Source organism: Podarcis vaucheri, assembly GCF_965113315.1.
Source record: "Podarcis vaucheri genome assembly, chromosome: 4".
Lineage (NCBI taxonomy): Eukaryota > Metazoa > Chordata > Lepidosauria > Squamata > Lacertidae > Podarcis > Podarcis vaucheri.
In genome coordinates this window covers 81,796,560-81,824,217 of record NC_138762.1, presented here as the reverse complement: position 1 = coordinate 81,824,217, position 27,658 = coordinate 81,796,560, and the positions used below count along the sequence as shown (strand labels likewise).

General features: G+C 41.0%; 1 protein-coding gene and 1 long non-coding RNA gene across 6 annotated transcripts in view; one reads left to right on the top strand and one right to left on the bottom strand.

The window, feature by feature from the left end:
* Nucleotides 1-24,822, bottom strand: part of ADPRHL1 (ADP-ribosylhydrolase like 1) — a 36,921-nt gene extending 12,099 nt beyond the window's left edge. For 2 of the 5 annotated variants that reach the window (XM_082218539.1, XM_082218540.1), the window contains exons 1-7: nucleotides 24,323-24,822; nucleotides 19,054-19,218; nucleotides 13,277-13,402; nucleotides 9,736-9,876; nucleotides 6,591-6,718; nucleotides 4,958-5,090; nucleotides 2,884-3,037 (exon numbers count right to left, since the gene is read on the bottom strand). In XM_082218539.1, the coding sequence (XP_082074665.1) occupies nucleotides 2,884-3,037; nucleotides 4,958-5,090; nucleotides 6,591-6,718; nucleotides 9,736-9,876; nucleotides 13,277-13,402; nucleotides 19,054-19,218; nucleotides 24,323-24,536 (1,061 nt within the window). In that variant the 5' untranslated portion in view covers nucleotides 24,537-24,822. Of the gene's footprint in view, nucleotides 1-2,108; nucleotides 3,038-4,957; nucleotides 5,091-6,590; nucleotides 6,719-9,735; nucleotides 9,877-13,276; nucleotides 13,403-15,791; nucleotides 15,914-19,053; nucleotides 19,219-24,322 lie in introns of those variants that run through there. The other 3 variants (XM_082218542.1, XM_082218543.1, XM_082218541.1) reach the window with 3 other exon arrangements.
* On the top strand, nucleotides 15,194-27,658 carry LOC309530227. Its single transcript, XR_014218702.1, has 5 exons — nucleotides 15,194-15,732; nucleotides 21,596-21,641; nucleotides 21,797-21,823; nucleotides 21,952-22,004; nucleotides 27,447-27,658. It is a non-coding gene; the product is annotated as an uncharacterized lncRNA (long non-coding RNA).

The following is a 27,658-nucleotide window of genomic DNA, read 5'->3' as shown; positions in this document are numbered from 1 at the left end:
AAGATTTCAATCTTAACCAAAGAACTCACCCTGTGAGTTCATAGGAACCACGTAAGTATTACCTCAACGGTGAGGAAACGCTTTCCTATGCTGCTGTGGTAACATAAGAACCCAAAGATCACATTAGAGATTTGCTAATGATATGGCAAATTCCTTTTCCTTTCCTGGCCAGAATTAAATCAGTGTCTTGCCATGAATGACCTGTTTGTATGTTTCAGCACCTATATTCTTCACTTTAGCAGCTTCAACAAATGAAAGCAAATTGCATATACTCTTAGGGCAACTAAGTATAGCTGCTGACAAAGAGTTAGGAATAGGTATTCAATGGAAAGAATTAAAGTTACGTGTTAGGAATGCAATCCTATGCATGATTACTAGGAAGGAAAGTCGCGCTGAACTTTGGTGGCTACTTCTTCGTAAAAGTACATAGGAACACTCTGTACATCCTATTTAATGTAAAAGGGGACTGAGGCACAAAGCTGATATCAGAAATCAATCAGACTTCAAAGCGGTTTACTCAGAAAGTTAAAATAGATTGGGGGCGAATAAAATAAACTGCCCAAGGCACTAGTTTGAAACAAAAGTAATAATATAAAACAGCAAATGCGGCTCCATAATTTGGATCATATTATACAGAGATTGTTTGTAGGCTGCCTCAGTCACTATTCATAGTTACAAGGTTACTGTTACAACTCACAAGGTGACTGTTTAAGAGAGTATGTTCAACATGGAGGAGAAGAAAGAGGCCAGCAGTGTATTTTCATTTGGGAGTCAACCTCTGACTGGCAAGAAAACAAAACAAAAAACCCAAAACACCTTAAAATTTCAGGAGAGAGCGAAGGACCTGACCACAGTGAAGAACTAATGTGGAAGACGGCAGTATATGTCAAAAATTACACAAAGGGTCGGCCCAATATATTTTGGCACCTGAGGCAAACCACAAAATGGCATCCGTCTTACCACCAGGGAAGAAGGGGTGAGTGAAGATCTACATCAGGAGCAACGGAGGGAATAAAAATCTACACAAGGATCTGCTGCCTTGGTTGTATCTAGACTAGGTTAGGCTGCAATCCATCCTACTCACCTGGAACTTGTAAGCCCAATTGAATAGGACTTACTTCTGAGTAGACATGGTAAGACTTGCACTGTTTAGGTAGTATTCAACTAGAGTCAACTCCGGGTAGACCGATTGAAATTAATGAATATGACTAAGTGAGGCCCATTAATTTCAGTGGGTCTACTCTGAGTAAGACTTAGTTGAGTGCCAACCTTGGTCACACTTTAAGTCCAATGGAAATCAATAGGACTTAAATTAGTCATGACTAACTTTCTATATGGATTTTAACAGAATCTAAATGCTCTTAACTTACACCACAACTACCAACTATCTCCATATTTACTCAGAAGAAAACCACGTTGAAATCAACGGAACTTACTCCAAGTTGAATGTATGTAAGATTGCAGCCTCAGTCTGGATCCAACCCACTAACTTTGAAACTCTTTATCTGCCACTATATATCCTACATCTTTCTACACTAGAACAACACTTTCTAGATTTCGTAGTAGAAGAGATTCTCAGCACCAAGAAACTCACTGTAACCTTGACCAACAATGACTTAGTGACAACTGCAAGCAAGAATTCCAGCAATGACACAGTAACATGCAATGCACACAATGTCAAAATAATGAATGATGCTTATGAAGAGGCATAAGATTAATTTATTTACAAGTATTTTAGCCACCCAAATCATTAAAAAGTTTGTAAAGGTGTTTTTTTTTGGGGGGTGGGGTGGAAATCACCACAAAAATATATAGGAAGCCAGGAGTAGTTGTAGAGTTGTTTTGTTACATTGCATATATATATATATATATATATATATATATATATATATATATAAAATATATGATATATATTTGTGTTCTGCTAAATCTCAGATAACTTCCTAGAATATTTAGGCACTACAGTTCTGGAAAAGGATATACATTTAATTGATTTTTCAGTTAGGTGATATCACAGAAAATCAATATTACGGAGTTGAGAGGAAACCGGAAATAGTGCATAAAAATGGACTGAAAATATAGAATCTCAGACATACTTCCTTCAAAGGGTGATAAAATTAGTTTGCCTTAAATAGGTGTGCAGACAGCATTAGTTTTACATATATATTATTGGCATATGTGTACATGCAGTCACATTTTGATGTGATGCAGAATTTTATAACAAAAATGGGTTCTTAGACTGCTTCATCCCCACCCCAAATTATAATGCCAAGATGATATAATTAAAGTAGTATGATTAATATTAATATTAGAAGACATTCTTAAGTACTGAATACTGACAGAATTTAAATACCCTTAATCTATTTTATTTACTATACCCTTTCCTTCAAATAAATTATTGGAGTGGCTTACAATAAATTTAATAGTATAATTCTACTATTCTACCTCTGCGCAGCATTTTATAATGCTGCCTGCAACAATATTGGCATAGTTTGGGAGTTACATGGAAATATAGATTTGCAACCCAATGTACACTTAGCTGCAAGCTGATTCTGTCCCTATATTTGCTAACACTTGTCTCATTCATACATTACATTTTTAGGGGTCCATTAAAAAAACTCAGATGTACCCAAAAATGTAATGTGTGGACTGGCCCTTAGGTCGGGTCAAGAAACTCATATCAGTGGAGTAGTGGGAGTACTTCAGAGTAAATGAATAAAATAACATCATGTTAAAGACAGTGTGACTTCACTGAGACTTAGGGGCACACAATTCTTTTCCTGAATTGTTACAAATCTGTTTAGAGTTGCTTCTTAGGAATTTGGCTGCAGGGTATAATATAATCTTTTTAAAAATAAAATGAAATGGCAAAAACATCTTTACTTTTCCTCTGAAGACAGTCGGAAGAGAGCCTCTCCCAAGTTTTCTAGCTTCTCCCTCTGTTCAAGATCCTGGTACAAGCCTTTAGGGACCTTGCTGAGCCCATAAAGCAAGCCATACAAACAGCCAGCAATAGTTCCAGTTGCTGCACTCTCACCTGTAAAATAAAGCACAAACAAGAACCCAGTTGCATGGCCTTTTAGTTTCTCCGTGAAATAATATATACAGTATATTAAGAGCAATCTCAGTTCTCTGAGCGCTGGTACAAATTGGCACCACCAAGAGGTTGGCAGAAACATTTATTTATTTAAAAAAAAATTATTGAATGATTTTATGTTACAAAAAACAATACAGCCATACTACCACTAAATACAATTAAGAAATAAAAATTACACAAATCAATATTTAGTTTGTTATTTGTTATTTACCGTCTTATTTCCTCCCAATCATTGCATACAACAACACCCACACCCGCACACAAAATGATAATAATGAAAGTAAATATTTTTCCCCTTTTATCTTCCAAAATCTTTTATTCAACTTTGACTTCCTGTCAAGTCCCTTTGCATATATTTTATCTTATATTTGAATGTACACAAACAATAAACCTTTCTATATAATTTTTCTAATACATTCTGAAAACATAATAAATCCTTAATTGTTGTCCACCTCCTTTTAGTTCCTTTATCACTCGAATGCTAGCATGGAGTCAAAACTATTTGTCGAGTTGCAGCTCGGCATCCAAAGAAAAATCAGTCTCACACCATGATAGGTTCCGAAATATGGCTGCTCCTAGGGCTAATGCAGCACAGCTTTTATTGTGTGAAATCAGAAAGATACAAAATACAAGCCAAGCAGTTTGTTCTAGCCAGCAGATAAAGACCTTCGCACTAGACCGTTTGAGCATCAGGCCATGCTACGTTAGCCAATCATATAGGACAGCACGAGCTGTTCACGCGCTGTTCATGCTCCAAGGATGCTTCTAGCTATGAAATCACCCTGCAACAATAAGAACTTTGCTCATGCTCTCATGTACAAGCAATCATTTTCCCACAACTATTATTGTATTTTTGAACATATCTTCTATAACCATCCTTTTCCCGCAAATTTTGCTTTGAATTTCCTCTGAGTTTACTAGTCAGTTGAGCCGTCTCCACCAATTCCTGTAATTTGATTTGCCAATCTATTATTTTTGGAGCCTCGTGATCTTTCCATCCCTTGGCCACAAGTATACGAGCCGCTGCGGTTGCATACAAGAATACCTCTCTTAGATTTTTTGGGATCTCTTTATCTAAAATACTTAATAGAAATGCCTCCGGTTTTTTAGTAAAAGTTATCCCCATTATCTTTTTTAATTCATCGTATATTTCCCCCCCCAAAATCTTAATCTTTTCACACGTCCACCACATGTGGATCGTTGGCAGAAACATTTAAAAGGTTGGCAGAAACATTTTAAAAAGTCATGGGGGGGGGAATAACTCTAAGGTGGAAACAGCCCAAAGAAGACATGCCCAATTGCCATGCTGACAATTGGTCTTTCATGTCACAATCACATCATACCTTTAAAGCACTCTTAGGCTACTTTAGCAGTTGTGACTTCTCCTAAAGAATTATGGGAACCACAGCTTGTTAAGGCCAGTGCCTTTAACAAACTTTGCCTACTTTACCTGCCATCTCCTTCTTGAAACACCCCTGCTGTAGAACTAGTTGTGAAACATAGGGGTAGACCATATAAGCTTTCGTAGATAAAAACAAAACAAAAACAAAACCTCACAATTCCTGTGGCTTAACTTTTCTTTGATAGTAGGATTGCCACTTCCTTTATGGGAATAAGGAATGAAGCTTTTCCCAACCAGCACAAGATTACTGCAATAATTACTAGTTGGAAAGTACAACAAGTGCTTTAGATGCAAGATACTTCAATGGATGTAGTAAGTGGAAAGAGCTATATTTATTAGTGAGTCACCTAATGTAGCCAAACTGACCCTAATCAAAAATTATAATGGTCTGTATGCCGTATATATTTTGCTGTTATGGTTACAAGGAACCGACCTGAAGGAACTACTAGATTACTCACCGCCATGGAACATTGCCCGGTTGCAGAGCTCGGTCCAATCACTACCACATCCTAAGAGAGCATCATATGCAATCATGGGAGCATCATGACCTCTCCTTCCACCACGGCCTTCAGAGCTCCATCTCCTATAAGTCTGAATGGATAATTAATAAGTTTGGTTGGGTGAATTTGATGGCAAGGCAACCCAGAATATACAGATTTAAATGCCACTCTTTTACTTTGCCTTTTTCCTTTTTCTTTTCATAGCATGGCACAGAAACATGAGGTAAATTGCGGATTGTGTTTTAAAATACTCCCTTTTTTGTTTCTTTTAAAAAATATTGGAGCTACATTTTCTCATTGCTTATTTCTGTGTGTATTCAAGCCTTGCTTTAGCATACATTAAATATTTCTTTAATGTGGGGGAACCACATTAAGGCAATCTCTTAGACAGCTCATCTTTCTTGGGTTCCTTCACAAATAAGGATTCCATTTGCCTCCATCCTTTTATCTGAGATTATGATGAAGATGGTGGTGATGGTGATGTCATTTGCTTCTCTGACATCACCACGATGGCATTTGCAACACTGCCTATGCGTTTTCAGAACTTGCTTACAGTTTATCACTTAAGTCTATAAAACTGTGGAATCCCACAAGCTTGCTTCCTCAGAGAGGGAACTGCATGTTACCGTTTTTGTTGTTCTTGGCAAACCTTTTTATTTCATTCACTGACTGTTGAACACTTTCTGTAAAGAGGTGGAGAAAATAGAGAGACAGAGAGACAGTGTGTGATCCAGAAAGTTTTAACCGGGACTTGTCCTATCTGCTGATTGAAGGTTCTTATTGCACAGATGGTGGTTTCCTGCATGGGTATCACATTATACTGAGCATATATGTATATTTCTACAGAAGAAGGTCACAGTTAGCCAACATTTTTTGAAAGCTGTAGCCTTCACAGAATGAGCAGCAAAGGCCATATAGAAGATCTTAATGTACTATAAGTGGTGCCCCAAGTAAACAAGCAAACAAACATCCTGACCGCTAAGCAATTGTCACATCTACATCCAGTGATGATACTGGAATGCTTAGTAATAGTTTTTCTAACAGCAGCTTCTGCTGTATTGCAACTTCGTGAAATGTAAGTAGATACTACCATAATGTTCTTGGCAAAATTCGCATCCTATTTAAGTGCTGTTGCCTTTTACTTGGGTGCAATCTGTTTGGGGCAAGTCTCCAAGTAACAGAATGGATTGTGCATATTGTAACTTCGTATAGAATACTGGTGAGGAAAGGGCTTGCATGAGTGTCAAGAGAGCCATTTCACGAGGTAGGTCACCTGATCTCGTGGAGAGTCTTTGTACTCCGGGATAATGCATTAAAGAATACTGGCATTGTAATGAAGACTTTCTATGCAACCCAGATGAGACAGGTGGTGAGGGGGTTTCAAATGTCAGAGGCACCCCGTAGAGTCATTGTCATGCAGGAGTACAATAGTCATAGCATTTGAATCAGATCTCAGTTAAGAAAATAAAGAGAGCACAGCAGCGCACGGGAATTGTTTCTAAATTAAAAAAATAGGACCCACTTTCAGATGGGAGAGTATCAGTACATATTTGTCCCCAATACTTTCAGAATTTTTGGTTGAAGAGTTTACCTTTTCTCTTTCCTCAGCATCATAATTGTCAGGAAAGTTGGGTTTATTCTGGTTGTCTTCATTGATTTCTCTCTCCTCCAAGTAAAATTGCCATTTTGCTTCAAAGTAAAACCAATGCTCCTGATATTCTGAATGAAAAACAAATTAATTATGGTACATTTAATCTTGAATAGGTTCTTTCAGTGCAACAGCATGAATGACAAAATCCAATTTACAGAACTCTCATGAAGAAAATTAAATAAAACCTGCCCAACTATTCTTAGCCTCTCAACAATACTAATTAGCTTATCTTCACAATGTAGAAAGGGGGGTGGAATAGATTTTAATTTTGTATTGTAAATACAAATAATTAGGGCCACCAAACACACATTTTGGAAAACCAGAATGTAGATCACAGTGTCTATTAAACATACAAACAAAGTTTTACTGTAGTCCATTCAGCAATTACTACTGGGTCCTGAATACTGAGCAAAAGCATAAGAAGCCCTCCCAAGTCTCAACCGGAGCTATTTTGAGTGCAGGCTGTATGCTACCTGATAAGGCGGTTGGCAGTAACACCTTTTTTTTGCAGTATGATCTTCAGAAGGCAGCCTCTGCAAATAAACTAAGATGGGCATCTCTACCCATTTGTACAAGGGCAGTTTTTTTCCGAGTCTGCACCCATAAGATCTACTGCTTAAAAGTGGAGAGGGTGTACTTTGTAAACTGGTGGTGCTTCACATGAAACATTTTCCTACAGGAAGCAACATCCCTGCCACTTCTGCAGCATCCATTGCTGTAGCTTTGTTTCCGCCACCAATATTCAGCATACCTTCCTGAACCACTGTACCTGTAGCAAAACAAACATTTGCAGCACAGTTTATATATTGAGTCTAGAGCAGCTGTTCTCAACCTTTGGTCCTCATATGTTGTTGGAATACAACTCCCATCATCCTTAAGCTAGTAGGACCAGTGGACAGGGAAGCTGGGAGCTGTAGTCCCAAAACATCTGGAGACTCAAGGTTGAGAAAGGCTGGTCTGGAGGAAAACTTTTTTTTCCTAAACACCAGATTGCTGTTGATTATGAAAAAGTCATTTGTGAAGTTGCTTCAGTTTGAGAAAGGCAGACTATGCTCATTTTCTCAGTATGTGTACCACTTGCACTTTGAAGACAGGAACAAAAACATAATTTTCTTATCCCCCTGCAAATAGCTTACTGATCCCTGCTGACTGAAAAGTTACTTTATCTCTTGTTGCAATCCGGAGGGAGCCAGGGATACCTTTAGGTATTTTAAGTAGGTGTCGCACATTCTGTATCACAGCTGATCCTGGAAATCCTTGACCTGCCAGTCATTTTCATCCACCTACCTGACTATTTGCTCAGTCAGGATCTTCCCTCCCAACACCTGTTCCCTCACAATCACATTGCTCAGCTTTCTGCTTTTGGGGTTCCCCCCAAAGGCACTTGAGAGATGCTTCTTACTAGCCTCTTGTTATTTACCTATGGCCTTAGACATATGGTTTTCCTCCCCATCTTTCCCTTGCTTCATTACCCTTCCTTTCTTCTTTACAGCCCTGAAACCCTTTGCACTATGCTGTCCCTGAGCAGAAGGCTGACTTTTGTCAAAGAAGTTCTAGGCATCATCTTCTGCAGCATATAGCAAACATCTGTCTGTACTAAGTGCTACCACAGGTGATCACTTGTGGCTACCTAGCAGTAAAGCTGCCTCTGAGAACTACAGAGTGAGAATATGCAGAACAGGAAACATTAAACAAATGTGCTTTTTTAAAGAAAACAAAAACAAAAGAAATTGACTGAATAATTCAAAAGGAGAGCTCCCTTGAGAAAAGGGGCTCACATTTGTTTCAGGCAGGCTTTTTAAAATGTCGTCCCCTTTATTTATTTCTAAAATAGCATTGCACTTCACTCCATAATGACAGATGCATACTTTAGGAGTCTTGCATATTTTACTCAGGGTTGGAATTGTGCAAGAAGAGTGACAGCATCCTTCTGTCAAAAGCAGACCAGACCTATACAACTTAATCCTGCACCTGGTCTAGTCAGGAGGAGGAGGAGGAAGAGGAGGAAGAGGAGGAAGAGGAGGAGGAGGAGGAGGAGGAGGAGGAGGAGGAGGAGGAGAAGAAGAAGAAGAAGAAGAAGAAGAAGAAGAAGAAGAAGAAGAAGAAGAAGAAGTTGTTGTTGTTTAGCTAAAAGCCAGAGAACTTCTGAGAAAGAACACAGGGCCTATTATTTGTCAGTAATCGCCTGCATCACTATCCAAATATGGGTTTCGGTTTTTTAAATTGTGCATATAGGTATATTCTTAGAGCAAGGATTCAGAGAAGAGGGACAGGTAGCAAATTGACAAATACAAACACCGTTATTGGCATTACGAGTTAAAACATTTCAAAACACTAGGATACATTTAAAAGGGACAGGAGTGAGGCTGTTGAGGATCACAAGGTACTTGGTTGTTCTGCTTCACCCTGTCCATTCCCTAGAGGGGTGATTCATTAAGAACCTTTTCGGGTAAGATGGAGATTAAAAAGGAAGCCACTGGGGCAGTAACGTCCTTGTCCCTATCTGCTAGGAGGAACCTCATTTGGCAGGTAGCATCTCTCTCTCTCTCTCTCTCTCTCTCTCTCTAGGCTCATGATAAAATCTTCTGAGTTCAAGATTGAAACAGACAACACCTGAAATGGCAGGTAGGTAAATTAAGCTACCAGAGCATAAACACTTCAATTATGCACCTTATGTGTGAATTTGAAATTGCATATTGTGAAATTGGGACGCGGGTGGCGCTGTGGGTTAAACCTCAGCGCCTAGGACTTGCCGATCGCATGGTCGGCGGTTTGAATCCCCGCGGCAGGGTGCGCTCCCGTTGCTCGGTCCCAGCGCCTGCCAACCTAGCAGTTTGAAAGCACCCCTGGGTGCAAGTAGATAAATAGGGACCGCTTACTAGCGGGAAGGTAAACGGCGCTTCCGTGTGCGGCTCTGGCTCGCCAGAGCAGCTTCGTCACGCTGGCCACATGACCCGGAAGTGTCTGCGGACAGCGCTGGCTCCAGGCCTCTAGAGTGAGATGAGCGCACAACCCTAAAGTCTGTCAAGACTGGCCCGTACGGGCAGGGGTACCTTTACCTTTACCTTTTATTGTGCAATGTTACCTGCCATGTGCCGAATCGTCTTCTTGCAGTATTCTTCAGCCATTGGGACAACCTTCATCATTTCTCTTCCCCACTGCACCAGTGGCTTTCCTTGTATTGCATATGAAACAAACAGAGCTGTGCACAGTGATCCTAAAAACCCTGAAAGGAGCATAGAAAAATGGTGATGACGATGGCACCAAGTAGCACCAAAAAGGAGGAGAAATCAGCGTACAGATGCATAAGAAACTGCGTTTATTAAGCTCAAAGAAAGACAACATGCACACATTTCAAGCTATATGCCTTTCTTCGGGAATATTTTTTTGTTCCCTATAAAACAGGTATTGAACTTCAAGTCGCATTACTGTATGTGTATATAACTGACTGGTGCAATGACTACTCAGAAGTCCTGTTGAACCCAGAAGGGTTTATTCTTAGGTCAACTGGAGTTAGGATTGTAGCCTTCATCACTACTTTCAACCCCTGACCACAGAGAGGCGTTCCAGAGAGGGCGCCACTACCGAGAAGGCCCTCTGCCTGGTTCTTTTACGTAGTGTAGGTGTGGAGGTTTGTGCCAGCATCACTTGGGTAGGTTCTTTTCTATTTGCTTATTTTAAATGGGGATTTTTAGTTGGAGGTTTCCCCTATAAAATGTTGGTCAAGTGTTGGTGGCACTGCTTCGGACAATTACTTTTCCTTTTTGATTCTGGCATTGATGTCCTCCAAAGAATGAGCGATTTGGCTGTTGTGTTAATTACAATGTGATGTATCATGTATTATTTTAGTGATGTATCATGTCAAGATACTGTGCCTTTATAACACAGAAACCATGTGAGCCTTTTTCACCACCATTTAATCTCCACTGGAGGAGATGCTTCATCTACTTTATTCCTGAGAGCTAGACTGCTGATAAAAGCGTATGAGTTTAAAAAAATAAATAAGGTGACAATTCTGATAGATTTACTGAATCCAATTAATCACTGTCATCCTTCGCATTCAATACAGATCCTTCATACAGTGTGCCAAACACTTAAAAGTCACATAGTCTGCAACTTTATTTTGCCATTTTAAAACCTAGAAAACAAGCAAGACTGTGTGAGCATTTATCATTTAAAGTAATGAAGCTAGATTGGGGAGAACTGGCATAATGGAATACTTCAGCAAATACGTATGACTTACAACTTGTGTCTCTACTTAGGAGGGAGCCATCTGATATGTGATGATTGTTGGCTGAGATTAACATTCCAGGGTGGTGACTTCTTTTACATGTCTATGTCCAATTGATCTTAATGAGGATAACATTAGAATGGTGCATAGGTTTAAAACAACTGCTTTTATGGCCCTTAGAGCTACCGAAAATGAAAATCATGAAAACGAACTGCTGAAAATTAAAAGGAATTCATAATATGTTGCATGTTGAACTCTGTATGAACAGCCCTAAAACAGATTGATCAGAAGTTTAACCATAACAGTTTCTTGCTCTGATTAACCAGTGGTTTTGCACGGTGTCACTGTTTTCATGTCAGACTGGACTACAGCCTAACCTGGTCTCAGAATGCAACTGTTTCTGGTTATTGCTTCTACTGACCTACAGTAATTTTGCAATTCTGATGGTGGGCATATTGCATTGTTTTTCCCCCAGACTGGTGGCAGGTGAAGCTGCAGAACAGATGTGTGCCCCAAGCAATGGCTCTCAGAATCCAGACCACTGCTGTTCCACTTACCAGGCTAGTGGATAGAGAAAGAGGAAGAGTCATAAATGAGTGTGGCTGGCTGGGAGAAACAACATTTCCTCACCCCCCCCCCCAGATCTCAGAAGTAGGAGATCTAGTCAAGCTGAGGCTTGTCTTCACTGCCAGTGGTTCTCCAACCTGCTCCTTGTTCTTCCTAGTGGTCCAGCCATCCCATTAGCACTTTTCTTGTCTTTCCTCCTCCCCCTTTTTTCCTCCAGTGCTCCCACCCCTATTCCTATCTTCATGCATCAAGAATTGCAGTTGGGGGTGTGTGTGCTTTTAGTGCAGAACTTGAATCTGACATATTGCAATTGTGATATGGCACACTGCAGAATCCTTGCAAGAAAGAGCCCCCAAGCACTTATGCAGGCGAAGCTCCAGCCACAACTGCCCTGAGCAAAAAGCACCTTAAGTTTGCTACAGGCCTGTGTATGCTAATTTGAGAGTTATGCCCACTGAAACAATAGGAGCTTCAAGGTGAGCATGTTAAATTTGTTGTGTGTGTACACACATTTCTTCTCTGTTTCATACTTGAACACTATATTAGGTTTGCTCTGTCCAAATGGTACTGCAATCCACCCACACCCTTGACTGGGCTTCCTTCCAGTTTAGGAGCCCAGATGGGGACAGGGAACTATTAAAAACTACACAGGGCCATTTGCAAGGGGAAACTGAAGGGCAGAGAAGGGTTAAACACCTCTCCCCACCCGCCAGCTTTCCCCTGCAAGTGTCTCTCCACCCCTGCATTATGAGGAGAACACGGGGTAAGTGTAGTTTATTGAATACAATTTAGTTTATTGAATTTATGTGTTGTTTCTCACCATCAAATAAGTCTTGAAGCAACTTGCAAAAGAAAGAAAAACCTAGAAGAGACATGTCCATTTAAAACAATGCAACATACTAAATGTGTTCACCTACAATAATCACTTGCAAGCAACCATACCACCCAAGAATGGTCCCAAAAGAAATAGCTGCTAAAAGCCAGACTGTTATTGTTGGGTAAATGCCAGAAAAATAAATACATCTTCTCCTGGTGCTGAAAAGATGACAATGTTAGCAGCAGACAAGCTTTCAAGAGGAGAGTGTCCCATAAGCATAGGACTACCACAGAAAACACCTGTTTTCCTATTGCCACCCTCTGAACATCTTTGCAGGGAACATACAGAGATTCCCTTCTTCAAATTGAGGTAGATTCATATGGGGAAAGGTCGTCCTCGAGGTACTGGGCTCCCAAACCATGCAATACTTTGATAGGTCAAAACCAGTACTTTGAATTTTACTTGGAAACAAATTGGCAATTAGTGAAGGTAAAAAGATAAAAGATAAAGGACCCCTGGCTAGTGAAGTCCAGTCAAGTGCGACTATGGGGTTGCAGCACTCATCTCGCCGAGGGAGCTGGTATTTGTCCACAGACAGCTTTCCGGGTCATTTGGCCAGCATGACTAAAATGCTACTGGCACAATGGGACACCGTGACTAGTGCCAGAGCGGACGGAAACACCGTTTACCTTCCTGCCGCAGTGGTACCTATTTATCTACTTGCACTGGCATGCTTTTGAACTGCTAGGTTGGCAGGAACTGGGACAGAGCAACGGGAGCTCACCATGACTGGTGTTTTATGTTGAGATTGCCCCGTCTCTGTCAACAACCTGGCAACTGCGTTCTGTGCTACTTGCATTTTTTTCAATTGCCTTCAAATGCTGTTAACAGACCTCAAGCCGCACACACAGATCAGCCAGAGCTTTGGCAGGAGTGCCAGTCTTGCAAGGGGCAGGGCAACCCAGAGTCAATACATCCTAACCAAAACAGTTCGATTTCCCTAGACGTTACCTGTAGGATGGTTATGAGTCATTCGTCCAACTTCAATGCTCACTTCAATGAGAGTTTCCAGTCTGTCAGGCTTCCAGTATTTCATCCCTAAGCACATGGCCTTTGTAGCGGCTCCAAATCCTGAACCTATTGTCAACAGCAACAAAAAGGCAAATGAGTCATGAACAATAATTTGAATCACGTTTGATTGTAGCTGATGATGTTAGTGAATTTTGAAGTGGTGTGGGAGCCAGAAGGCTGCTGGGAAGTTGGTAGTTGGAGTCCGAGAACTCTGAAGGAGGGAGGCAGGCCCATGAAGAGGGATGGGGGAAGATAGGTACACTTGCCCTAGCCCTCAGGGGGCTATGCTGACCAGGGGACCCCCACCAGGGGCACGCCAGACTTAAACTGTCATGTCAAGAATGCCCCATACCTCCCAGCCACCCTGGACCTGAGAGAAGCGCTGCACGGCCCTTGTGGGGGGCAACAGGTGGCTAAGCTGGGAGGAAGATAGTAATTATAATTCTGTATACATATGTATATAGGGTGTGGTAATCCAAAATGAAACACCTTTTAAGTCCTCTTGATGTTAACATGAGAGCTAAGGGTGTGACCGGGCCCGTGCAGAGCTTGTCTGAGGCCCTAGTTGGGAGTCTTGTTAGAATAAAGTTATAAACTCAAACAAAAAAAAAAGCAGGTGGTCCCTTGGCAGGCCAACCTGTGCCCTGCTCCCCGGCCGGCCAAGCCCTCCAAGGCCCAGGGCGAATGTACCTAGCTGCCCCCACCCTGCTTTGCATAAGCCTGTGTGTGACTATATATTTCTGTACCCCACTTATTTGGGAGTAAGTCCCATCAAACTTGGTGGGACTTGCTTCTCAGTAGACATGTTCAGTGTTCTCCCTTGCTGAATTTCCTAATGAAATCAATTCAATAAAACATTCACTTTCGCTGGATTGTTATATATGTAATATATTTTGAGTGCATTTTTGTTTGTCTCCCAGTATGCCTCATGGAGAGCCTCAAGGTCCATAAATAGCAACACCCTAGTGGTCCCAGGCCCTAAGGAAGTTAGATTAGCTTCAACCAGAGCCAGGGCCTTTTCAACACTGGCTCCGGCCAGGTGGAACGCTCTGTCTCATGAGACCAGGGCCCTGCAGGATCTGATTTCTTTCCGCAGGGCCTGTAAGACAGAGTTGTTCCGCCTGGCCTTTGGCTTGGAGCCAATTTGATTCCCTCCCCCTCTTTCTTTTTTCTTTTTCTTTTTCCTTTCTCCTCCTGTGATGAGGCTGCATTTTAATATTTTAATGTTTCAATATTTGAATGTTGTATTTTAATCTTGTTTTTAAGTTGTATTCATTCAACTTGTTTTTATTATTGCTTGTTAGCCGCCCTGAGCCCGGTCTTGGCTGGGGAGGGTGGGTTATAAATAAAAATTATTATAATATTTATTATTATTATTATTATTATTATTATTATTATTATTATTATTATTATTATATCCCATATTCCATTGAAGTAACTTACAATATTTTGAAAGAATCCTAAAAATCCTAAAAGCTGGAGGTTGCTGATTTGGGATCTCAGAGAGAAGGAAAGCAACAACTTTTACACCAAGCCTAGAAACAGCTCCTAGCAGCGAGTTCCCTCTCCCCAAGCACCAACGACCATTGCTTAGGCCGCAGCAGGGAAGGCAATCACATCCCTCCATTATCCAGCTGTTTTGCTACCCGGACTATTATTATTATTATTATTATCATTATTATTACTACATTAATTGAAGTGAGTTTTATCTTGATATTGTTAGATGACCTTTTGCAAGCCACCTTGGAGGTGTTTAAAGGGCAGGAATGTGGAAATATAAGTTAAAACAATAATAAAGACATAAAAGCCAGGCTGAATCTACACACATATATCTTAAAAATGCTGTGAAAGTGCTTTAAAAAAAAGTTTAAAAATATACAGTATGTGGAATTTGCCATTAGCTCACTAGAGCCATCTAGTGTCACATTTGTATAATGCACTTAAAACATTACATTTGCAGCCATATAGCTGAGTCCCCAATCAAAAAACATCAATTAATAAACAGCAGATTAAACAACAACAATAAAAAGCATCAGCAATAAGCAACACCATACAAAAATCCCCCAAAATCAAAATACTTGTGTAGGCCGCCTCTTAACACAATATAGCTTACATCATATAAAGTCGCAAGATAAGCAAAGCATTTTAAAAAATTGTAACAGCAGCATTGAAAACAGTGGTAAGAATCAATAACAATAAAATAATTAGCTGTCTATAGGAAAGCACTGTCAGTGCCAAGCAGCCCTCTTTGAGGAGGATTTTCCAAAGAGCCAGGACCATGACAGAAGAGGCCCTGACTGTCTCCCATCACCACTCTCAGTATCTCAAAAGGGCAGGCGTCTGAAGCAAGGCCTCTGATGACAACTCAAGTGTCATCAACCCAAGTTCATACAGGGGTAAATAGCCACTCATTGTTATACATAAAGAAAACAAGTAGCAGAGTTCATTTCCATACCAGAGATACAGAGACAAGGTTTCCAGGCCGGAGAATAAGGTTGCAGGATAACCTGAAACCCTGACCCCTTTTCAAAATTCAGCACTAGGCCTATGAGGCCTTTTTCTCCATAGAAACCGTGGCTGCCAGCCGTTTTTAGGAGTTTGGGATGCCAACTGTGCTGTGTCCAGCTTGTCAGGCACAGGAACGTGCTTCAGTCCTAGTAGTGGAACTTAGTCCTGGTATTTGCTTATTAATTTAATGCTTCACACCCGACTGAATGGCTTGGTGCATGTTAAGCTATGAATAAGATCAAGCTGTTAGAGCCTCATCGTCTGTTGTCACCTCACAAGGGATAGGCAAGGACTAGGTAAAAAGGTTGTTGTTGTTGTTATAATGTCCCCTAGCCAATGTAACCTTTAATTACATTTTAACAATAGTATTGTCTATATTTTTAGCTTGTTTTGTTTTATTATCATATCGTATCGTATTGTATTTAAGCCTGGGGCTACACAAAAGGCGTCTGGCTGTTGAATTGGTTGCCCCCACCCATTTATATATGTGGTAGTATGACATGAAGCTGGAAAGAGAGTGGGGGGCAGAGGCTAACTTTTTAAGGGACAAAGCCTCTAAACCCAAGTCTCCCGTAGTCCATGCTTTATAGAAACAGAAATTACCAACCAAATGTCTGCTAGCCTTCTAGTGGCTATGAATATAGCTATTTCTCACTTCACATGTCTTCATATACATCATTTAAGGAAGCAATTCAGAAGACAGCCACCTTTGCGGCACCATTCCTAAAGTCTGGCTTATATGGATTTAGTTGTTATATATATTATTATATATTATTAGTTGTTATATATATTATTAGTTGTTATATATATATCACATTATATACCAAAGATCCTACATGGAATCTCAAACAGTTATTGTGATTTTGCTTTGAGAGATACACATACCTTCTCAAAACACTTTCTGAGGTTTCTATTCAATCTATGCATGAATGAGAGCAGTGTGCTTGTAACTGCTTCACTACCACACTACTATTCATTCATGGAAGGGGGCCAGAGGGGGAAAAGTGAGCTAAAACTGCCAAGTATTTTTCTTTTCTCTTCCAGCAATTGCCATGAGAAGGACATAGTGGGGAGAGAGGCAGCAGCACTGTCAAACGAGGTTGATTGCAGAGAGACAAAAATAATCATCGTATTGCATTACAATGTTTATGCCACGAAGTTGCATCAATATATGATGCTGGTGTTGAGTGGTTCTATATTCCAGTGATATAGTGTCACATCAACACAGTGCTGGGTCTGGAATCTGCACTTTCCTTGTGAGGCCATGTGCAGTCAGTGAAGAAGACGTACAATGCCTCTTCTAAATGGTTAGTACTAAAGACTGGAAAGTGATCTCTCTGCAGAATGTATATGTTGCATTTGAAGCCTGAATAATACAATAACTACCACAGTGAAGTTGCGTCTCGGCACATACTGTGAGATGCATCACATATGCCTCGTTTTGCTCCCTCGGCAATTTGGTTTAAATAGATTACTTTACACCATGGGTAGGCAGACTAAGGCCCGGGGGCCGGATGCGGCCCAGTCGCCTTCTCAATCCGGCCCGCAGATGGTCCAGGAATCCAGCATGTTTTTACATGAGTAGAATGTGTCCTTTTATTTAAAATGCATCTCTGGGTTATTTGTGGGGCATAGGAATTCGTTCATTCCCCCCCAATATAGTCTGGCCCCTCACAAGGTCTGAGGGACAGTGGACCACCCCACTGCTGAAAAAGTTTGCTGACGCCTGCTTTACATGGACAAAATGTCCAGGTTAGTGCAGACCCTTAAAAGGATCCACGACAGATTGTATTCCTGAAAAGAAACACAAATTCCAGAACAAAAAAAATCTGGACCAGAAGGCATTGTGCCAAGAACAAAGACTCTTTAAATAGACATTTAAACTGGACAGAGATAACTTACAAAAGGACGCAGTGCCCTACAAAAGGAATTCCTGGCAGCTTGCCTTTCGCATCCCAGGCAAATATGGAATTGCTGGAAAACTATACAATGAGTACAGTCTTTCCCCACATGGTCATAGTGCCCATACAAGGAAGAAACCTGCCCTTACGCATCAACACGTGTAACTATAGGCAACTTATAAAGCATATAAAGAATAAAAATAATTATATACTTCATTACTGAGTGAGGCATTATTGTCAGAAGTAGATTAAATGAGAATGTAGGGGGAGGATTGTAGAATATCTGTTTTGCAAATGCAGAAGGTTCCAGGTTTAGTCCCCAGCATCTGCAGGAAGGGATGGGAGACAATCCTGTGTTAAATCCAGGAGAGTCACTGTTCATAAACTGTAGATAACACTGTGCCAGATGGATCTATAATACGACTTAAGTATAAGGCAGCTTTCTATGTAAGAAGCTGTGGTTGCCTGCAGAACCAACAGTACTTCTTTGGTGCTATGTAAAAAAACTACGTAATGAACACTGATTTAAATCAGTTAGCGCTGAGATAGCAGCAAAATGGGAAACTCTTCAGACTGCAAAAATAATGCAATCAAATTCATGTTTACTCAGAAGTAAGCCCTCCTTTGTGCAATGGGGCTTCCTATCAGGTTAGTGTCCATGAACTCGCAGCCTAACAGTGCAATCCTACACTTAGAAGTAAACCCACTGAATTCAGTGGCACCCCTAGCCTGCTGCCCTCAAGTGTAGTTACAGTGGTACCTCGGGTTACATATGCTTCAGGTTACATAGGCTTCAGGTTACAGACTCCGCTAACCCAGAAATAGTACCTCTGGTTAAGAACTTTGCTTCAGGATGAGAACAGAAACCGTGCTCCGGCAGCGTGGTGGCAGCGGGAGGCCCTATTAGCTAAAGTGGTGCTTCAGGTTAAGAACAGTTTCAGGTTAAGAACGGACCTCCGGAACAAATTAAGTACTTAACCCAAGGTACCACTGTACTGGAGTAGGATTTTTAAGCAGAGGTTGGGTGGCCATCTGTCATAGATGCTTTATCTGGGATTCCAGCATTTCAGGGGGTTGGACTAGATGACTCTTGGGGTCCCTTCCAACTCTACAATTCTATGATTCTACCAGTCAGACTGGCTTCTGTGTATGCATTTGGTGAGGGGGGCTGCCACCTTGTCCTTTGCCTCATGCAGCAAAATATATTGAGCTGGCCCTGGCTTTATTATTCCTTACCAATCCACTGTAGGCTACTTTAATGTACAATGATGTTGGATAAGTTTCAGCTCAGAAAAACCACCACCTTACCTTTCTCATTAAATGGTGTGTGCCAAGCCAGGAGATAGTTGTCTGGCTTCAGTTGGGAGCAGCCTTCGATAGTAGCAGGATCTGACCGTCTCCCAGGAAGTTTGTCAATAGCATCCACATAACGTTTTACAAGTTCCCGATATAGGTCTTCTAAACACCAGTAATCTGTTCAGAGGAAGAAAAGTGTGAAGCAGCAGGGAATGTTCAAAAGGAGAAAAGGAAATCACTCCTCCTGCTGCTTTTTTATTTGCCAAGGTTGCTAAAGATGGATCAGTGACACCTTAACACCCTTGAACTACTCTGTCGTCAGTGCTATTTTTCTAGAAAAACGAGGTGCTGGAACTCACCACGAACACCTCCCTTCTTCTCTTATAATGGCAATGACACCTGAGAAATGCCGGAACTGAGTTGTGGTGAGTTCCAGCTTGGGGGGGGGGCTGCCCATCATAAACACAATTAGGAGGTTAAATAATGTATGGTGCAATTCTATGCATGTTTACTTAGAGGTGTCAGGTGAGAGAAAAGCTGGAGCTGGGGCATATATATTTACATCCTACCTTTCTAGGCAAAGTGCCCACTCTGTGTGGCTTACACAACAATATAACAATATAAAGCAGGGGTAGTTAATACAATATGGGGACGCGGGTGGCGCTGTGGGCTAAAGCCTCAGCGCCTAGGGCTTGCCGATCGAAAGGTCGGCGGTTCGAATCCCCGTGGCGGGGTGCGCTCCCGCTGCTCGGTCCCAGCGCCTGCCAACCTAGCAGTTCGAAAGCACCCCCGGGGGCAAGTAGATAAATAGGTACCGCTTACCAGCGGGAAGGTAAACGGCGTTCCGTGTGCGGCTCTGGCTCGCCAGAGCAGCGTTGTCACGCTGGCCACGTGACCCGGAAGTGTCTTCGGACAGCGCTGGCCCCCGGCCAATAGATGTGAGATGGGCGCACAAACCCCAGAGTCTGGCAAGACTGGCCCGTTCGGGCAGGGGTACCTTTACCTTTACCTTTTAGTTAATACAATACCATCAAACACAATACCATAAAATTTAGCAAAAGCAGAAGAGCAAAAATTATAATCAGAGGAAAATTAACCTTTAAAACAGTTGAAATAATATACAGTGGTATCATGGTTCTCAAACGCCTTGGTACTCAAACAACTTGGAACCTAAACACTGCAAACCCGGAACAAAGTGTTCTGGTTTGCGAACTTTTTTTCGGAAGCCGAACATGCTCTGTTTTGAGTGTTATGCTTCCGTTTTGAATGCCACACTTCCGTTTTTGAGTGTTATGCTGAGGTCTGTCTGCTTTTGCTATTTATTTTGTGGTTCTGTTTTTGCAGCTCTTTTTTGTTTTGTTTTTGTGACTGTGTGCAACCCAGTTCAGCTACTGATTGATTGTGCGACTGCAGTACATTGTTCGTTGCTTTCATTTTATGGATCAATGGTCTCGTTAGATAGTAAAATTCATGTTAAATTGCTGTTTTAGGGGTTGTTTTTAAAAGTCTGGAACAGATTAATCCATTTTGCATTACTTTCTATGGGAAGGTATGCCTTGGTTTTGAAACGCTTTTATTGCAAGGCAATGAGGGGTCAACTGTAACTCTTTGGGGTTCTTACTCCATAAACTGGATACCATGGTGGAAAAAACTCTGTATATGAACAGGGGCACTTTGGGGATCTCTGTATCCAAAAAAAATTGTAGAAAATGGAGTGGCTAAAACAGGGATGCAGTTTTATATATTTATCCTGGTGTATTTCCAGGGAGACTAGATAACGACGACATTGGTTATTTAATGAGCTTTCATTCTGATGTGTTTCTAGGGATGTTAAACAACCTAAACCTTGACCTTTCACCAAACAAGTGCTGTCCTGTGTGTTCCAGTGCAATTCCCCATCACTTTCCTTATTAAAGAAGTGGGTTTGTTGCACAAGACCTCTCCATCAGCTATAAAGCTGCAACCTGAATTAGTCCATATGTGCTTAAGGTAAAGGTAAAGGTACCCCTGCCCGAACGGGCCAGTCTTGACAGACTCTGGGGTTTGTGCGCCCATCTCACATCTATTGGCCGGGGGCCAGCGCTGTCCGAAGACACTTCCGGGTCACGTGGCCAGCGTGACAACGCTGCTCTGGCGAGCCAGAGCCGCACACGGAACGCCGTTTACCTTCCCGCTGGTAAGCGGTACCTATTTATCTACTTGCCCCCGGGGGTGCTTTCGAACTGCTAGGTTGGCAGGCGCTGGGACCGAGCAGCGGGAGCGCACCCCGCCGCGGGGATTCGAACCGCCGACCTTTCGATCGGCAAGCCCTAGGCGCTGAGGCTTTAACCCACAGCGCCACCCCTGCAAAGCCATTTTTTAACGTTCCAACAAACAGAACTGAGAGATACATATAGAAAACAATGAATAAATAAATAAAAATTAATGTAGCTGGCACTGGGAATCACCCACCCCTTTCCAACCCCTACCCAAAAGTAGTAATGTTGAGAAATAACTCTACCTCCCCCCCCATGCAAATTCCATAGCAAATGTAGCCCATTGTCCCATATTGCAGGTTGAAAGGAACTCTGGCTGGGAGAGATTGATTTATGTCAGCACCAGTGGCGTAGCGTGGGTTGTCAGCACCCAGGGCAAGGCAAGTAATTTGCGCCCCCTAACCCGTGGATTTGCGCCCCCTAACCCTAACCCCCAGATGTTGCGCCCGGTGTGGCCGCCCCCCCCTGCACCCCCCACGCTACGCCACTGGTCAGCACAGCAGAGTATTGTGCACTGAATACTCCAGGTCAGACTCTAAGTCACTTATAACAAACTTGCAATGTTGGACCACTATCACAGTTTTGAATGAAGCTGAGTGTGTAGTTTACAGCCAGAATGCATTATTTTTCCATTGGTTTTATTCCCACATTGCAGGTTGGGGTGAGATACAACAACCCTGCAGTGGTTCATTGTTATAACAAGGAAAGGTAAGTCGGGATAAGTATTTGGCCCTGGCATTAACATTCCTCACCCTGCGGTGAAGTGTTAGCTAAGTTAGGACGCTCCTCTATTTATAGTCCTGATTTTAGGTTCCATTAGGTCTTCCATAAAGAAAATTTCCCTACTTTATTCACGTGAGCCATATTATTGCTTGGTACTATCCTATGTGAATATTAAGAGGCAGCAAAGAATGTTGAGGATGGAAAGACCAGCAGATTAAAGGTGTGTTAAGCCATTCCTAATTCATCTCTAGTCAAGATGTGAACATCTTTGCACAGAGTAAAAACATCCTCAACCTGGTTGACACACTTGGATGTATACTCAAACAGAAACAAATCCAATGGAGCCAGGCTGATGGGAATAGCTTGGGGGCAAAGCACTGTGAAACATTCTGGCTGGGAAGTGGGGAGAAACAACTTTGCTGTGCTCTAAAATTTCCCAGCTGCAGAAACAGCCACTCTACAGTCCAGCCTGAGATTTTTATGTACTGGTTTCAACCACCCTAAAAGATAGGTTATGGTAAATCAATTTAGAGATCACCAAAGGACAAAGGAAGATAGGGTTTAGATAGGTGCCTTACACTTAAGACAAAACCAAATGCCATTATTAGATTTCAAATTATCTTTCATTCAATGCTCAGTCCAGTAGACACAAATGGTGATACAGGCAACCCCCATTTACGGGGGGGGGGGCATAGCTGTCAACGTTTTCCTTTAAGGGAAATTCCCTTATTCTGAATAGGATTCCTCGCAAGAAAAGGGAAAAGTTGACAGCTAAGGGGGGTAGGTGTTTACGTTAAATTGTGTATATTTGAAACACCATTGGAAAAGCCTGCAAAAACCCTGTTCTGCCCCCGCCCCACCCCTTTTTGTGATGTTTTTGGGTCACTGCCAGACAGTCATGCACATATCGAACACGTGTAAAAGGGGGCTTGTACTATCTCAACCCATGATGAGCAAGTTAAGGTGCATTTTGCTTTTCAAAATGGGAAAGCATGTATTGTCTTAAATGGCTAAAAACTGATTTTATCATGTTCCTATGTCTAAAACACACATGTATTATAACAACTGGTGCTTGCAATTGCAATTGATGGAATTCGGAAAGAAGTTCAAAAACGAGATTTTGAAACAGCAGCTCCCCTGCTGTATATGCTATAGGCAGAGGGATATGTATGTAGCTTGCTTTTGTGCAGCTAAAAATGGTTGCAAAGCAGCTTGATAAGCCTTGCAGATAACATTTATGCTCATACAGAGGTCAAGAAGCAGGAAACATGTGACATGCATTTAATCACTGACTATATTCAGAAGTATGTTAGTCATCCTTTTCCATGATAGGTTGACATCTTGCCATTATCTTTAGGGTATTAGCTCCTGCTCACATCATTGGCTAACCAGTAGCTAGACACGAAATATCCCAGATTCTCTTCAACAGGCCTCTGGTGGCTAAATTTAGAGCATCTCAGCAGCAGTCAGATAAGAGTGGAATGTCAGAGAAATTTCATTGACTTTCCCGATTCTAGAAAACACGCTGAGAACTGCAACACATTTGGAGAGCATTTGTCTTCAGTGAAGATACAGATGCTTTGTTCAGCAGTTATCTTGGAAGTATCATAAAAACAACACATAAATTGGGTTGTAAGATACCGTTGCATTCAATAACTTGACAATATTGGATGCTTTTTATGCAAAGGGAGTTGATACTTACTATGATGGGCAGCTGTCTATATACCAGTCAGGAACAGGCAACTCTGATAAAGGAAAATGGCTTAAGGTTTTCTTTTCCCCATCCATGTTTCATTCAAGGCAAGTTTATATCAATGCATCCAGTGAAAGAAAAATGTGTTCTCTTAGTTTATACCTTTCAACAATAAATTTTATGCAACCAATGAAGAGAATATGTAACTTTCTTACTGTGAATGGAAATCATATTCATTCTCTCATTCATATATATATATATATATATATATATATATATAGTGAGAACATTGAGACTCAATTATTCTCAGTAATAAGGTAGACCATTATTCTCTTCTCCATATTGAAATAGAAAGATGAGAAATAGTTGGCCACCTAGCAAGCTCACACTTCAGGTGGTATTTGAAGGGAAGACTCCTTGTACCATTTACATTTTCAGCAACCATGCTAGTTAAATGGCAAAACCAAGACATCATATGCATTGATAACTGAAGGTAGCATGAATTTCTGCACAAACTCGCTGCTTAGGTAACAGAACACAATAATTATGTGCTGTTCTCCAGGTTTAGCCTTCCCCTCCCAGCTTGCATACAACCTGAAGTTTTACCTACCTGTGACGAGAGCCTCAGCTGTAGCCATGTGCATAAGAGTATTATCACTGATTGGCCATTTGTCAGATGACAGGACCAGGTTCTCGAGTCCTCCAATTTCTTTCAGTTCCCCTTGAATCTTTGCACCTAATGCATTATTTTCCCGCGTGAAATTTCGATAGCCCAGAGCGTCTCCTACCCCTGCCAGCAACAGAGCAGCCTTAAATTTATCCATAAGGGGACTTCAGTGCTTCTTCGGTTCTCAAAAACTGTCACTTCTTGTTTCTTTGTTCCTTTGCCTTCCAAGCTCAGGTCAAGCAACACTTTATATCGGAGCCATTGTGTCATTGCACAGAGCTGTCTGTATAAGGCAAGCCTTTCCTTTTCTGGCTTTGCAGATGCCACCACTTGTCTGACATCCAATGAAGGGATAGAAATTGTTAGTCCAAGAATTTTCTGACTTATTTTTAAGCTGCAAGCTCCCAAAGTGTGCAATGCACTAGTCCATGCAAGTAGCAAAAATCAAAAACCCTCCTAACAATCCTGGACAAAGCAAGCCAAGAAATATTTTGGCTATCCAGTTCAAGTAACTCTACACCTAGAAAAACACATGCTGTAATCAGGAGGTTTATTTTTACAGCTGTGCAAATGAGCATATTTTTCTTTGACTTTTGTAGTACTGTATTCAGTTACTTTTGGGGGGGAACTGAGAAAAACACAAAACAAGAACAGTGATTAAAGACAGCAGAGGAAGAAGACCATAAAGGTGAGAAGGAAGCTAGCAATAAAAAGAAGAAAATGGAAAGCCAATTCATCAATGAACTGAGCTGGCTTTGAGTTTGTTTGCTGCCCTGCAGCACACTCATAAATGTTTTATTGCAGTGAAACAACACTGGGCCATACAGAAGTAGTTGAACAGTGTTTCCTTCCTAGTGCTCCTGCATGAGAATCACATTATGTATACACATAGTTAGGTTATTCTGGGGCAGCTAGGCGTTCCCCAAAGGATGCTTAGCTTTTGGTTTCTATTTCCAGCATAATTCAAGGTTCTCTCTCATTAAAAAAAATCTCTGGCAGGATTCAAACTTGAGCATGTAGGTAGGAAAATACATTTACATTTTATCCACTGTGGGAAAATACAGAAGTGTAAACTTTGAACAACTTGATTTAAATAAAATGTCACACAAAATTTCACGGGCCTGTGAAGGAAAGGGGTAGTTCTGTAAGGCAACTCGCAAGCTAACAAAAAGGTGCTACTCATTGCTAAAAGGAAAGGCCATCTTTTAATATTCTCTTCATTCCACCTCTGAGAATATAAAATTATTTCCTAATATAGTAATACAAAAACAGCTTTACAAGCCGAACAAGATGATGATCCATCGGTATTTTGGAAGATCCATATTTAAAAATATGAATTAGTTATGGCAACTGACCACCTCCTGTTTTAATTCCCTGAAGTGCATAGGGTTAGAAGAAAAAACCTGGCAGTTTTAACAAAGCATGGGTTACATTTGTGTAAGATTGTCCCAAAACATATTTTCAGAGATTACAGTAATCTTCATTCATACATTTTCTGCAGAGAATTTAGCACTCAAACCAAATTTTGGTATTACTAATTAAATGAACTTATTTCATCAGGTAGTAATATCTCTTTTGCCATCAAGATTGCTGTTACTCAGTTGCACAACTGTCATGCACATACAGTACTAGAGAGTCCAATTGACACTACTGATAAATCAGCTGGATTTGCTTTGAACACCTGGGTTCGGAGTAATTGTTTGTTCTTGAGCAAGCCTTTTTCATTCCAGCTTATTTCCTGTTACATGTACTGGAAATTATAACTCAATTCAAAAGTTTGCTGTGATTTGAAAATAATATTGTTATATTGTGTTTTGTGCTTATTGCCTTTAATGTATAAATCCATCCCCCATTTTATGACTTGTTAATTATCATTTTTGGTGCACAAGTATTTTGTTGGCTCTGATGAATGGAGACAGTGCTATCAATCATCATTCTCTTCATTGCAGTTTTAAGGTTAATCAAACACTAGATGTTGCAGAAAATTATGCAGCGTATATTTAGGAATTTGGCCACCATTAATTAAAATCTTGCCCCTCGATCAACTCTAGGATCCCCATGAAGTTCTAGAATTCTCAATGTATCAGGGATATGTTAAATTTTGCAAATATTTCCCATCATACTAAACTGGATTAAGGACATATATCCTCAAAATATAAGAACAGGAAAACGTAAGGGTTGTGATAACCATCTGCATGCTCAAATACATTAAGCTGCAATTTAAATTCTAATACAAACGATCAACATGCTGCTAAGATTTTCATGTTTAACCTGCAATACATGTCTGTATCCAATATCACATTTTAACTGTTTAACACTTAGATTAAGAAGTGGTAGACAAATGTAACTGGTTATTAGAAAAAAAACAAGGGTTTAACATTGAAAGACAAAGCATTTCTATCCCACTGACCTTGCAAGGACAGTTTCAAAGCTAGTGCAACCTGTTAGGGTCTTTTTTTGCTGTAGATCACAGATAGCTAATCTGTGGCACTCCATATGGACTCTTAACAGCTATCAGCCTCAGGCAGCACAGCCAAGACTCAAGGATGATGAGAATTCTAGTCCAGGAACATCTAGAGAGCCACAGATTAGGAAGGCCTGCTGTAGACCCCATCTGAAGACATTTAATGTCCAGATACATTTCTGGGCAAATGCATTAAGGTAGTTGAATGACCTTTTGAGAATACTGTACCTGGCTTTTTCACAGTTCCTAGGCTAACCACCTGGCTAGAAAAGTAAGAGATATCTAAAAGCTGTTATACTGGCATCTAGTGGTGAAATGAAAGATTCAGTTCATTACTGTTGTTTGTAGTTTCTATTTTTCTTACTGAAGTTTCACCTTAGCAGAACACAGCTGATGATGTTAACCTAGTCTAAAAGTGAAATTGGTCACCTTGTACTACATAGCTTGACATTACCCTCTATTGGCTCTTTTGTAACTCAAAAGGAAGGCTTGTGAAATCTACCACTTTACACGCTTTCAACCTTATTAGATGCAACATGGGACCCAATTTAATTTATTTACTTTATTTATTGCAAACGTTCACCTTCCTCTGATTCTTTCTAGGATAACAAGTTACAATGAAGAGATGGGCTCCTGCAACTTCAGCTGTCATACAGAAGAGGAAATTCAAGAAGGGAAATCATGCAGGCTGAGAAAGAGATGTCTGCTGAAATCACTCCTTCTACATAGGAGGCACAACAGTCCTGTCTTCCTTTGCATCTATATTGTTTAAAAAATATAAAATGATGCTGGTACCATTTGCAGAACCCACTTTA